Source organism: Petromyzon marinus, chromosome 43 (genome assembly GCF_048934315.1).
Source record: "Petromyzon marinus isolate PM22_M1 ecotype Great Lakes invasive population chromosome 43, UKy_Petmar_22M1.pri1.0, whole genome shotgun sequence".
Lineage (NCBI taxonomy): Eukaryota > Metazoa > Chordata > Hyperoartia > Petromyzontiformes > Petromyzontidae > Petromyzon > Petromyzon marinus.
The window spans coordinates 9161562-9176244 of NC_133709.1; the positions used below are offsets into that span (position 1 = coordinate 9161562).

A 14683-nucleotide genomic window follows, 5' to 3' on the forward strand; every position below is an offset into this window, starting at 1 on the left:
CTTGAGCACCTGGTGCGGTGTGTGAGCATCAGCACTGGGGAGACAAAGGCGGCCGGACGTGGTGATGACCACCCACCCCTTTGTGCACGCGTGCTTGCCTTCATAGGTGCTCGCTAACAGCGCTTGCCCAACAGTCTGTCGAAGGCTTTGATGCGATTGGTGGTGGTGAAAGATGCTGCTGATGGTATTTGTGATGTTCGTGAAGGCGGTGGCGATGGAGTTATCGGTGATGGCTGTCGCTGGAGTCTCAAGACCGATATTCAGGAGGGTCCTTGCATCGGCGTGTTTGGCCAATTCCATTGCAGTGCAATGGGAAAGTGCTGCCCCCCCCCTAGGGTCGCTATAATAGGTCACTTGAAGGGATCTCAGAATCATTTCTGCGGTATCTGCTTCCGTGGACCGTTTTGTATTCTTAAGCCAAAATGCTAAGAGAATCTGTGTCGTGGGCATAGCGTGACGCTTATCTCATCTGGGCCAGTACTGGAAATTAATCATTCTTATGGCGAGCTGCAGTTCATCCATAGGGCATGTACTGTCGGGTTTTCACAAAGGGATGCAAAAACTATCGATCCCAAAGGGATGACGATGAGCCGAGTCATACCCACCCACAATATCATGCGTTTAAATTACGTTCGTTCATTATTAATGTGGTGATGTGCAACAGCATTACCGTATACGAAGCGGGTTGTTGCCATAGAAACCAGAGGCTCCAGCCTGGACCACTACCCCTCGGGGGAGGCGTCTCCACGGAGACGGGAGCCCCCCACTCTCATCTCACTTCCCCAGTTCCAGCGCAAACCATTCACGTGTGGGGGGGGGGGGGGGTGGCGTCTCCATGGAGACGCGAACCGCCGTTTCTCCACCCCCTCTTCCAGACCAAACCATTAGTGGATTGGCGATGCGCTTCCGTGGAGACGGGAATTCCCACTTCACCCCATATTGTCGCCTTCCACGCGTAGCACGGACTGTACCATTGCACGCGTCGTCGATGCAGACGGGAGCCTCCACTCATCCCCCCCCCCCCCCCCCCCCCGTAGAGCTTCAGTTTAGATCTGGACTGAACCATTATCACGTGGGGAGACGGGGTTAGCGGGGGGCGGGGGGTGTTGCGGCGTTTCCACGGATATGGAAGTTTCCACTGCGTATGCCACACTGCTCTAATATCTCAATTCGGACTGAACCATTATACCGCGGGGATGGGTCTCCAATGGAGACGGGATGAGGCGTGGACTTGCAGTGAGGCAGTGTGTGCATGGAAACCATGCTCCGAGCCGGCTCAAGTTAAGTCGGCGTGGCGTTTGAGCCGACTCGCCTGAGCCTGAGCCAGAGCCGTGACTAAGAATACGGAGCCGAGGACTCACGGAGCCAGATGATCATGGTTCAGTCCAGATCAGCATCACCTGGTCGTCATGGTAACGCGCCCAGCTGCGCACCGCCCCTGTAATTACGGTAGCGTTGGGGGGGGGGGTCGCCCAGGTGAGCCTCAGTGCGTGGGTAGGGGGCCATCCATTCAGTACGTACGCATGGAGGGGAGAGGGGGGGGTAACAAATGCGTTCGCTTGCGTGTGGGGGGGGGGGGGTCTACTGACAATGTACTCACGCATAGGCCTTCAAATAAGCCACAGTGCAATTTCTTCAGCTGTCAGACAACAAGTACCAGCGGGAGAAGTGGGATTGTGGGAGAGGTGTCACTTGTGTGCCACCGTGCCCCCCCTGACTGCAGCTATCACGCAGCTCAGCAAAATAAAGTGGCCAAGGTACGCAACTTCATTCTGTAATGCAGCCGGCGGTGGACTATCTGTTTGTGTGAACACGTTAATATTGTTCATCCTTGATGGTTTCTGCGTGGATTAAATATTGGCCGTTCTATAGGATTGGTGGTGGGTGGGTGGGGGGGGGTTAAAAAGTCGGCGTGCCTACAGGGAGGGGGGAATGGTGAAGTTTTGACAGATTTATGCGTGGGTACCACGCGGCACGAGTTCGCCCCCCAGCAGCTGCCCGAGCCAGGGTTGGACTTGGGGCCGTGGACTCCTCCTCGGCTCCCCCCCCCCAGTCTCCCGGCACCACGTGGAGCCCGCAGCTCCCTCCAAAGCCGAGGGCTGGAGTCGAACTCAACCGCCTGGAGCCGAGGGACCTGCGACTCGGGTTGCCACCTGTGAGGTACGAACCGGGACGCGCCCCAGGAGGAGGAAGAAGAGGAAGAAGTGGAACTTCTTCTCGTTGTGTCGGAACACGGAGAGCTGCGTGCGAATCCGTGGTGTTCAGTGGCGGAGTACAATCATTGTTGTTGTTGTTACTACTGTTGTTGTACAAACTATACCTGCTGCGTTGGCAGTGGTGCACGCTCAACAACTCAACACATTCGTCATTAACACCGTGGCCTTAAAATGAAACAAATATCAACATTGTTATTATTGTTATCGGTGTTTGATTTCAGCCGGGATGTTCCGGGGCATTATAGATGCACCACGCCGCATGCTTCTCGGCTCATGGCATTTCATCTTCATGTAGACGGGTTCCTCGTCTGTACTGTGTAGGGATACAGGGTATGACGATGTATCACGTGATTATGGGTGGGGATACCTTGCACTCTCGTGGTAGTGCCTTACGCCGCTAATCCCGACTCCAAGCCGGTTTAATAGCAGCAGCGTTCCCGAAGATGTCGAGCGAGGAGTGGAGGCCTCTCGTGAATGCGCCAGGACTTCTCATGAGCCGGCAGGAGGCAGAGAGATTCACTCGGAGAGATCCCTCAGAGAGAGGACGATCCCGGGGAAACCCAGGACGGGTGGCAACTCACTCACCACTCACTCACCACATACTCACCACTCACTCACCACTCACTCGCCACACACTCACCACTCACTCGCCACTCACCACTCACTCGCCACTCACTCACCACTCACTCGCCACTCACTCGCCACACACTCGGCACTCACTCACCACTCACTCGCCACACACTCACCACTCACTCGCCACTCACCACTCACTCACCACACACTCGCCACTCACTCGCCACACACTCGCCACTCACTCGCCACACACCACACACTCGCCACACACTCGCCACATACTCTCCACTCACTCGCCACTCGCCACCCACTCGCCACTCACTCACCACTCACTCACCACATACTCTCCACTCACTCGCCACTCACTCGCCACTCACCACTCACTCGCCACTCACTCGCCACACACTCACCACACACTGACCACTCACCACACACTCGCCACTCACTCGCCACTCACTCTCCACTCACTCGCCACACACTCACCACTCACTCTCCACTCACTCGCCACACACTCACCACACACTCGCCACACACCACACACTCGCCACTCACTCTCCACTCACTCGCCACACACTCGCCACTCACTCGCCACATACTCTCCACTCACTCGCCACACACCACACACTCGCCACTCACTCGCCACATACTCTCCACTCACTCGCCACTCGCCACCCACTCACCACTCACTCACCACATACTCTCCACTCACTCGCCACTCACTCGCCACTCACTCGCCACACACTCACCACTCACTCACCACTCACTCACCAGCTGTGGCCCAGAACTCGGAGCTGTGGCCCAGCACTCGGAGCTGTGGCCCAGAATTCGGAGCTGTGGCCCAGCACTTGGATCTGAATCCCAGGTCCCGGACTCGGTTCCTGACGCCTCGGGCCGCATCTGGAGTCGAACCCAACCCCTGGAGGTCCGCGTCTCAATCGTGAGTTGGGGTGACGTAGCCCTGGGCCACGACCCCTGGTGATGGTGGGGGTGATGGTGATGGGTGGAGGAAGGGAGGGATGTGATGGCGTGAAGTGGTGGGTGGTGAAGGAGAGTGGAGGAGGAAGATATGTGATGGGGTGTTGAGGGAAGGGAGTGATGGTGTGAGGTGATGGGGGAGGTGATGGGTGGTGAAGGAGGGTGGAGTAGGGAGACATGTGATGAGTGGAGAGGATGATGGCGTGAGGCGATGGGTGGAGGAGGGTAGAGGGAGAGTTGTTGATTGTGGTGATGGCGTGGCGGGTGGAGGGATGATGGGTGGTGAGAGGGTGATGGGTGGTGAGGGGAGAGGGTGATGGGTGGAGGGAGTGATGTGACGATGGTGGTGGTGGCTTAGTGGGAGGAGGAGGAGGCGGCCACGCTGATGGGGAGAGTCTCTCGTGGAGAGAGGGAGGAGGAGGCGGTGGGGCCGAGGGGTACGGTGAGCGTGAGACGTCACAGGCCCGTGGTGGGTGGTGAGGAGAGCGGTGTGATGTGATGGGGGTCTAGGGTGGTGGTGTAGGTCGTGGTGGTGGTGATGTAGGTCGTGGTGTAGGTCGTGGTGGTGGTGATGTAGGTCGTGGTGGTGTAGGTCGTGGTGGTGGTGATGTAGGTCGTGGTGGTGTAGGTTGTGATGTAGGTCGTGGTGGTGGTGATGTAGGTTGTGGTGGTGGTGTAGGTCGTGGTGGTGGTGGTGATGTAGGTTGTGGTGGTGATGTAGGTCGTGGTGGTGGTTTGGTGGTAAGAGGAGAGATGAGGATGCTAAAGGGGGTTGGATATGAGGTGAGTCGAGTTGATGGGATGGCTGTGGGGGTGATGGGGGTGATGTGAGTGATGGGGGTGATGGGAGTGATGGGGGTGATGGGGGTGGTTGTTAGCGATGGGGGGCGATGTTTGTGCTGTGACGGTTCCAGATGTCTCGCGATTTAAACTTCACTCACCCAGCCACGTGGCCCTGACTCTTTAATTCATCCACACGGGGACCACACAAACTCACTCCGCGTGTGTGATGAAGCTACAACTCCGACTCTGTCTATCTCATACACACACACGAGGTGTTTGCCGGACGAGAGTGTTTACTACAATTACAAAATTACTGCATGTGCTGAGGGAAACTAGTTTATATTCATATTCTTGATTATTTGCATTCTACGTGACTTTACCGAAAGAACCAAGAATATTAATCCCTGCAGTCACGAAAGCTTTAAATCAAAATTTAGTTTATATTTCCTCGCGCTTTCGCCTCAGCGTTTACATTTTAAACCCGCAATTTCACATGTTTTTTTTGTGCCAAAAGCATTTTTGTGTTCCCTAACGTTTTTATTGCGTGTTATTTTTTTTAATCAGAGCATTGTATTGAGCTTCGTGTTACCTCAAACTACATGTTTTAGCGTGATTTTGCTGTATGTAAATCAAAGTTTAAAAGTTTTTTGTGACATAAAAATCCGTGTTGGTGGGGTTTGTCTATGGAAACAGCGCCCCGGGTAATCACGAGGTGCATTTTGTGGGAGATTAGAACCTCATTGGTGAGATTTAAGTCTGTTTTCCCGTTTATTGGGGTTTAAATCCACATTGTGCTTTAAACCGGCTTAACCCCATATTTTAGCATTGGAAACGGCCTTTTTTTACGCAGCACCGCCCTCTAGTGGCGAGATGTTTTAAGGATACTATACAGCACGAAAGTTAAATGTGTTAAATACAAAAAAAAACTAATCCTAAATCCCATGCAAATAAATCAGTAACAAAAAAATCTTGTACATTTTTGGGGCCCTACCGAGCTTGGGATCCCGGTACAGTTGGGCCCCATAACCACGGCCCCAACAGGCCCGGCCACGATCAGCCGACGGGCTCGCGCGTCCCAAAACAAAACAAAATCCACCCAAGGCGACCGCCGCTGTCAAAGCGTGGCCTTGCAGGCTCGTTTTATTGTACCCAAGTCGCACACAGGACCTGACAGCAGATTCAACACCGACACCACGGAGGAGGCAGGGGTATAAGTGACTCCGTTACTAACGTCGATTGATTGCATAGCGCCAGTATGCGACGTCCTTTACCCCCCCCACCCACCTTCACCAACACCACAATCACCACAATTACCTCCTAATTAAAATTATTAACAACCGCAAACCACACATAGCGGCACTAAGTGTTCTTTCACAGTTTTCCCCACTTCAAAGCCGGCTGGTTTAAAAGCCGGGTTAAGAAAATTCCACAGCCCATGAGCCAGGACGAGGGCCCTGCTACCTCATTTCACACAGCCCGCGGCCACGTAAAAGCCCCGCCAATTCAAAACATCCCAAAACAATCGATATTAATCCATCACCGCAAGCAGGTTGCCCAAATATATATTAAAAAAAAAATGATTTGACAACTTCAAGTAGCATTGCTTGGAACTGGGGCCCCACGTTACTGAAAAAAGGGACGGGTTTGGCCAGAAACCACGACGGCTGGAGATTTTCCGGGAGTGGGTCTGTCAGCGGTCGCCAAGGCACTGAAGCAGGGCAAGCATCTGAGCAGCACTAATAGGGTACTAGAGGGGCATATTTCCGATCTGGCAACAGCACCCTGTTATAAACGCAGCAAGCCGCAATAAGTTTAGTGTTATTAGTGGATGACGTGGAGGCGCCTGCGTTCATCTATGGATGGCCTGGCGAAGGTATTTCAAATCCCTAGTCGGTGCTCTATAGAGACGTCCCCCTCCACCGGATTTCAAGTAACCCCGTCGGTTCGCGATGCTGTAAATAAGAGTCGAGGGGCTAAATCCCGAATGGTGGCTTACGCAGGTAGCCACACTGGCCTGGCCACTCCCACACCCCCTCCTCCCGGTCACTTCCCCTCCTCACAGCTGCACGCCCTCTTCACAGGGATGCCCCACTTCTTTTCAAGCCATGTATGCCTCCTTCCCGGTCACGCCTCAATCACGACGTACGTATGTTGAACTCCTTTCGCACCGCACGTTGCCAAATGTGCTCATCGGAGGTGCGGGCGGGGGGGGGGGGAAGGACAACAAACTAAACAAACAAAAAAGCACCTCTAAAGAGATTCGTTTTCAATATAAGATTCAAAAGTTATCTCACAACGCCTCCCTCGTTTTCCTTGGCCACTCCCAACACCCCCGCATGCCCCCATCCTTCCGCACTCGGCCCCGCACCCCCACCCCACGTCATCCACCGGCCGGCCGCCCCCCCCCCGCTCCCCGCGGGAGGGGCCGTCACTGCAGGGCTTCCTCGGTGACGGAGTCGTCGGCGAGCATGGGGCGCGTGGCGGTGCGGCCCACGAGGCTGTAGATGAGCTCGGGCGCGACGCCGCGCGGCTCCGCCACCTTCACCGTCAGCTGCTCGAGGGTCAGCTTGGCCCCCGCGGCGATGTCCACGCGCGCTACCACCGACTTTCCCAGCTACGAGCGAGAGGGCGGGGCGGGGGGGGGGTGGGAGAGGGGATGAGCAAGGTGTACCGCTGGCATTACGAGTGGTGGAAGCGCAGTGGTAAGCGCCGCACTGCGCACGTGCACACGGGTGTACACGGTGGTCCAGATGTCTCGCAACCCCCCATTTAGAAACATGCGTTTAAGGGTATTCGGCCGCTATAAATGTCCACACAAGCCACTTCGTTGAGCTATCATCACATCTCACCTCGGCGTGCCAGGCCTCCTCACAACCCCCGTGTCTCCCCTCTCCACCTCCACACACCCCCCCCCCCCCGCCCACCTTGATGTGCAGAACTCCTCACCGCCCCCCCCCCCGCCGCCCCGTCTCTCTCCCACACCTCCCCGACCACCCCCACCACGTGTCTCACCTTGGTGTGGCAGGCCTCCTCGCAGGGCAGCATGCGCTTGACGGGCGAGCCGAGCGCGGCCTCGACGGCGCGCACCTCGCGCACCAGCTGCGCCAGCTCGGAGGGCTCCAGCGACGCTGCGTGGTCGCTGCCCTTCCACGTGCGGTCCAGCGTGATGTGACGCTCCACCACTTTGGCCCCCAGCGCCACCGCCGCCAGCGTCACCGTCAGCCCGCTCTCGTGACCCGAGTAGCCCACCGGCACGTCCGGGAACTCCTGCTGGTAGGTCTGGGGGGGGGGGCAGGCAAGGGAGAGAGAGTTGGGGGGGAGAGGGTGGAGGTGTAGGGGGGGTTATAGTGCACACGGTGGAGGAGGAGGAGGAGGAGACGGGGGTGAGCGGTGAGGTGGCCTAAGGCAAGCACTCGGTGAGCGGCAAGGGGCAGTGAGGAGCGTCGGTGGTGAGCGGCGACGAAGTAAGAGGAGCAGCGGTGAGCACAAGTGGCGCTGAGGAGGCGCTAGGCGAGCACTCTGTGGGGAGTGAGGAACGACGGTGGCGGTATGAGTAGTGGCGAGGAGCGGTGGTGGTAGTGGTGAGGAGCGGTGGTGGTAGTGGTGAGGAGCGGTGGTGGTAGTGGTGAGGAGCGGTGGCGGTATGAGTAGTGGCGAGAAGCGGTGGTGGTAGTGGTGAGGAGCGGTGGCGGTAGTGGCGAGAAGCGGTGGTGGTAGTGGTGAGGAGCGGTGGTGGCGAGGCTCACGGTGAGCACACGCAGATTCACGTCGCGCGGCTCCAGGGGGTAGGCGCTCGTGCACTGCAGGAGGCAGAAGTTGGGGTTGAGCGGTTTCACGGTGGCGTAGACACGGCGCATCGTCTCCATGCTCTGCATGCCGCTCGAGATCACCATTGGCCGGCCTGACCAGCGGCCCACGACAACGACAACAAAATCATCATCACCAAAAGATCACCGTTAACCATCGCCCAACATCGTTCAACGTCATCACCGAGCATCGCCAAAATGTCTTCGTGGTGGTTGTGGGTTGTGATTGCATTGACGTCAGTGGTTGACATTTGTAGGGGTGGTGGTGGCGGTGGTGGCTGTTGTAGCTGAGAGCGTCACCCTTCTTGGCGGTGCTCTCCAGGTAGGGGAGGTTGTTGGTGTCCCCTGAGCCGACCTTGAAGAACGGAACGTTCAACTCGTGGAGGAACTCAACGGCCATCTGGGACAGGGAGACATAGGGATAGGGGGACATGGGGAGGGAGACAGCTTGTACGTACTCGCGTGTACCTGTCCGCGTGTGTACCTGTCCGCGTGTGTACTTGTGTGTGCATTTGTGCATTCGCACCAGTGCAGTCGTACGCTAACAACCCGGCGACCTGAGTTCGATTTCCTCTCACAGCCAAAACCGGTGACGATTATCTGAACCAGTCCTAGGCCTCTCCTAGGAAGACTCAGCCTCAAATGAGCATCTGGTGCGGTGTGTAAACATCGCCACTAGGGAGACAAAGGCGGTCGGGCATGGTGCAGGCCACCCACCTCCTTGTGTGCCGTGCCGGCCTTCATAGGTGCTCCCTAACCGCACTTGCGTTAAGGCTATACGGGGGATCTTTGTCTTCATTTTGTGCACAGAAAGCTGCCACAGTGGGCACCACAGGCGGTGCATCTGTCGGTTATCTCAGTCATCGAAACCTGAACACCTGGTGGGTCTTTCCCGTAACCCCCCTCCGACCAGCAGCGGTGGCAGCGGTCGCGAGCCTGCCACACTTCACACGACAGCCTCAAAGTGCACCCACAGCCCGGCAAAAGCTCTGCGCCGACGTCACCGCCACTTTGTGGAGAATGGGCGGCTGCTGCTTGCGGGTTGTTGTGCATGGGCACGCACCTCATCCATGCCGGACGCCGTGAAGAAGATGTCAACCTCCTTGGCGTAGCGCTGCAGCTCACGGTACTGATCGTGGCTGAACTCCAGGTGCCGCTTGTGCTCCCCGTACGTTGCTCCTACACCAAAGAGAGAGAGGCCCCCGCCCACCGCCGCACAGCGTTAATTGAGCCGTTTGCGAGCGGCGCCTATTAAGGCCAACGCGGAACACGAGGAGTGGTGCTGTTGCCAACACCACTCCCGGCCGCCTTTATCTCCCCTGTGTTGATGCACCAGCAGGTTCTCCTCATTTAAGGCTCAGCCAACCCCAGGGAGGCCCAGGAAAGTTTTAAGTATATTGGCCACAGGTGTCGGCCGTGATCGGGAATCGAACTCGGGTCGGCGGGTTCGTAGGGTAAAATTAAAGCGACTCAACGTGGCAACTAAATCGTAGGGATCTGGGACAGTGGTGCACAGCTTCCTACGGCCCTGCGGGGCACCGTGGAGTACGTGTTGTCGTGCCAGTGCATGTGGTGAGGTTAATGCAGTGCGTTGAAATTTTCCCGTCGTAAAGGTGTGGTTAGTCAGGTTAGTGTGGTGTGGTTAGTGTGGTAAGGTTAGTAGCTTGGTGTGATTAGTGCGGTGGGACTCACCCCACGAGTGCTTGGAGGTGTATGGTCGCTCGAGTGCGGCGCGGTTGAACTTGTGGTCAAGTTCACTCTTCTGGAACTTGGCGCAGTCCGCACCACAGTCCTGAGTACACACAAAGACAAAGATCCCCCCATGTAGCCGACACAGGCTGTTGGGCAAAGTGCTCCAAGCGAGGAACACTGAAGGCCGGCACGGTACACAAGGAGGGTAAATGTAACCAGCCAGACGACTGATCGCCTTTGTCTCCCCAGTGCTGACGCTTACACACCATCCTAGGTACTCGTCTTCAAGGCTGAGTCGACTTAGAGGAGGCACAGGACCGGTTCAGATATTCCTGCGCTGAAGTTGGCCGCAAGCTGGAGCGGGAATCGAACTCGGTCACCAGGTTTGCAGTGTGCAAACCACGGCACTGCCGCGTCCCATACCATGATGAGATCGAACTGAATATTTTCCAAGTCGGAGGTAGCCTGCGCCTGGTAGCATCTGACGAGTACAGCCAGGGGCGGAGCCAGGGGGGGGGGGGGTGACAGGGGTGACATTCTGCGTGTGAGTTGTACGACACTCGGTCTGGCGGACTCCGTGCAACTGCATCGTCAGTGTGTCGCCAACCGATGGCGTCTAAGTTCAACAGCCTGACTCTCTCTAAATCATTCTTGAAATTAACATTTGTTGAATGTCACCCCGGCCTGAAATCCTGGCCCCGCCCACCTGGCCCCGCCCACCTTGACTTTCGTCCACTTGACTTTCGTCCACTTCGCTCTTTAAGACGTTCTCAATTATAACCACATTTTAAAATTTCGTCCACGCGCTTTCCTCTTTCGTCCGATCTCATCCCAAACCTTCCCCGACGTTCGCGCCACGCACCATCTTTTTCGTTCAGTCTTTGAATAGAAGTTGTTCGGTGAGCATTACTAATATAATGAGCCAAGAATGTGTGTCCCGCGCGTGACGTCACTCCACGAGGCCCACCCCCCGTTCGTGATGTCACTCCACATGAGGCCCACCCCACCCCCCCTCATTAATATTCATGAGTGGGTGGATTTTTACACACGAACGCAGAGGAAGTTCGAGCCGATTTAAATAATTTATTACGCAAAGTCGCTTCAAATATGACGTTTCTTTACAGAGAGTGACGGTAAGAAATATACGCAGCACGGTGCTACATGTGTACGTGACGTCACTGCAAAAGAGGCCCCCCCCCCTCATTAATATTCATGCCCGCGTGGAAATTTACACAAACGCACAAGGTCGCGCGCTCCACATGCCGCACCCCTCCCCTCATTAATAATCATGAGCGGGTGACGTCACTCCACATGCCGCACCGCTCCCCAATAACCATGAGGGGGTGACGTCACTCCACATGCCGCACCCCTCCACAATAATCATGAGGGGGTGACGTCACTCCACATGCCGCACCCTTCCCCAATAACCATGAGGGGGTGACGTCACTCCACATGGGGCAACCCCCCCCCCTTATTCATAACCATGAAGCTGAACAATTTTTCTATTGAATATATCAGATTTACTACAATATACACCCGTCCTTGGACGGGCAAAAAATACTAGTCTCTTATATGTGTTTATTCATATATTATTAATACTGTACTTATTTCTCTAATTATACTGTAAACAATTCATAGTTATTTTTGTGATAACAGTATAATACTACAGTGTTTACGTTTGCAAGAATATACATATTTCAAGGCAAAATTTTGTTTACTTATTTAGCTTTGTTTATTTATTTAGTTCGGTTTATTATTCTTTTATTTCTGTTTATTTAGGTTTCGCACGCATGTGTTATATATTTACTGTAGTTATTTCTATGTAGTTTTTTTATATTTACTGTAGTTATTTGCGTGTACGTTTTTCGCCGGTCAAAATAAATTTGCAAGGCTAAATAAAAGGCTCTGCTTTGACATTCGTCCATTCGTCGATGCTCTCGTCCCTAACCAAACGAAAGTGCAACGATGTTTTACTGTAGCTGCACCGATAGCAGACCTGAACAGACCCCGTATGAAATTAAGCCCTGGGTTATATTAAAATGTCACACAGCTTATCTGGAGCGCTGGGTACACACACCCACGTGTATACACACACACACCCAAGGCGAGCACAAAGACACACCCACGTGCACACACAACCCATCCCCATATGTATACACACTAGGGTTTATACCACCTTTGAGATCCAAAAAACCGGGCCATACCGTGAGAAGGGTAATAATCTCACCGTGGCAGAAGAGGGGAGAAGATCGTGTGAATTATTGTGCCTAGTGGTGAATTGTTGTTACTATTATTACAAAACTAGTATTATTATTATTATGACCAGGAAGACTTCTTCCAGATGTGTAAGCAAAGCAGCTGCCTCGCACTCAACAAGGGCAATTCTGGAAAACCCAGGGACAGATGGCAACTCTACCAAGACCAAGATCCCCCGAATAGCCTTAACAAATTCTTTGGAGCAAGTGCTGTTAACGAGCACCTACGCAGGCCGGTACGGCACCAGATGCAGTGGCTTGCCCAGCACCTCGCCCGACCGCCTTTGTCTCCCCGGTGACGATGTTTACACAACGCACAAAGCATGGGTACTCATTTGAGGCCAAGTCAACCTAGGGGAAGCCCAGAACCGGTTCATATAATAGTCAGTGGTGTTGGCGGTAGCGAGTGGGAATCGCCGGGCTCGTAGCACAACACGCTAACCACTGCGCCACCGCTCCTCATGGTCACCCCACCATTACCAATACCCCCAATTCGACACTAAGTGACGGTGATATCACCACGGCGCCTGTGCCAGGCCACGTGCACTTTGAGGCTACCACGTGAAGTGTCGAAGGCTCGCGGCTGACTGGAGGAGGTCTCGGGACAGACCCAGCAGGTGCCATGGTTTGGCCGACTTGAGACGACTGGCAGATGCACCCACCAATGTTTGTGACACACGCACAAACATTTATACACACACACAACATTCGCCACTATGTGGCGGTGATGTCACCACGACGCTTGTGCCAGGCTATGTGCACCTTGAGGCCACGTGAAGTGTCAAACGCCCGCTGGCAGGAGGTCACGGGGCAAACCCAGGTGCCATGGGTCGACTGACTGAGATGACTGGCTGATGCACCACACACACACACGGACACACGCGTGATCCATGTGCACATGCATGTACACACGCGTACTCCCCCCTTACTGTGCCGACTTGCATCTGGCGAGTAGCCGCAGCGATAACCCCACGACACACACACCACCACCACCACACCACTCAATTGGGCCTCCTACACACGGCACCAACTTTCGCACCGCCATCCCCTACCAACGGACTAACACCCGTAGGGCCACTCTTACAAATGAGATTCTATCCCGGGCTATCTCTCTCACACACACACCTGGTTAAACAAAATCAACGTTTAACCGAAGCACGCCTCGGTTTATTGCCAAGAAATAGGCCGAGACGAGGACTCGGGGAGGAGGAGAAATTTCGTGCCCTAGGGGGGGGGGGGGGGCCCAAACAGACGTCACGGGAAGCCGCGCCTTGCACGACGAACTTTGAACCCCGGTGTCGAACTCGAGGGCTTAAGGCGACCACGGCATTCGGAAGGAAGCCAGCATTGGGAGGGATGGACATTGAATTTACTGCACCACGAGTGAGGATGGGGGGGGGGGTGATTAAACTTCACCAGGGTGGGAGGTGTGATTCGAGGTCCGACGGCGTGAAATCAACTCCGCCAGAGGGGGTCGAGATCTCAGTTCCACGGGGGGGGGGGGGGGGTGTGGGCGTGATTCGAGGTCCGACGGCGTGAAATCAACTCCGCCAGAGGGGGTCGAGATCTCAGTTCCACGGGGGGGGGGGGGGGACGTGATTTTAGCTCCACCAGGAGGAGTTGATGTCCACCAAGGGGGGACTTCGGGTCTGCTCCACCAGACGGACCTAGGATGAACTTCACAATGGGTCGTGATTTGACCTCCACGGGGGGGGGGGCGAGGGGACGTAACGTCAGCTCTGCCAGGTGGACCCGAATTCATCTCCACGAGAGGGACATGAGTCTGAGCCAAGTTCCAGAATCCGAATCTATATTTATGCTGGAGGAATCCGATTCGCAATACAGCTCTTTTTCACTGATGTCCAGTGTTGAGTGAGACCCCGCCACCTCTTCACCTCCTCCTCCCGGTGACCTCACCTTTGCCATCTTGATCATCTTCTTGGCGATCTCCAGGTCTCCCTGGTGGTTCTGACCGATCTCGGCGATGATGAAACACGGGTTCTCCCCGCCGATCTTCCTCCCCGGGCACAATTCGAACTCCAGAGGCATCGCGATGAGCTGCGAGTACGGAGGAAGAGGAGGGAGCGGTGGGAGCGATGAGGCACGGACGCGGATGTGGCGGGATCCCTAAGCAGATGATATCGCAGCGCAATAATCAGGAGCAGACAGGAGATGGTATCAGCGGGATCAGCAGAATCAGCCGGATAATCAGTAACAGCAGGAATCAGCGGGAGCAGCAGAATTGACAGGCACAGCAAAAGAAGTGGAAAGGTGCAGCAGCTGCAGCGGCAAAGCCCGGAAGAGGATGCACGGGGGAGGCGCCGAGACACGTGGCGCTCACGACGCCTACAATGACGTCACGACGCCCGGGCATGCGCCGCAG

At 55.3% G+C, this 14683-nt stretch overlaps 1 protein-coding gene across 1 annotated transcript; it reads right to left on the reverse strand.

Annotated features, from left to right (window-relative positions):
- Positions 1-5656: 5656 nt before the first annotated feature.
- Positions 5657-14653, reverse strand: NANS (N-acetylneuraminate synthase). The gene is made up of 7 exons (XM_032970392.2): positions 14218-14653; positions 10046-10145; positions 9417-9532; positions 8654-8753; positions 8294-8448; positions 7560-7826; positions 5657-7161 (listed from the first exon to the last, which is right to left on the reverse strand). The coding sequence occupies exons 1-7, from the start codon at positions 14347-14349 to the stop codon at positions 6976-6978; spliced, it is 1056 nt and encodes a 351-aa protein (XP_032826283.2). The 5' UTR covers positions 14350-14653; the 3' UTR covers positions 5657-6975.
- Between the last annotated feature and the right edge of the window lie 30 nt (positions 14654-14683).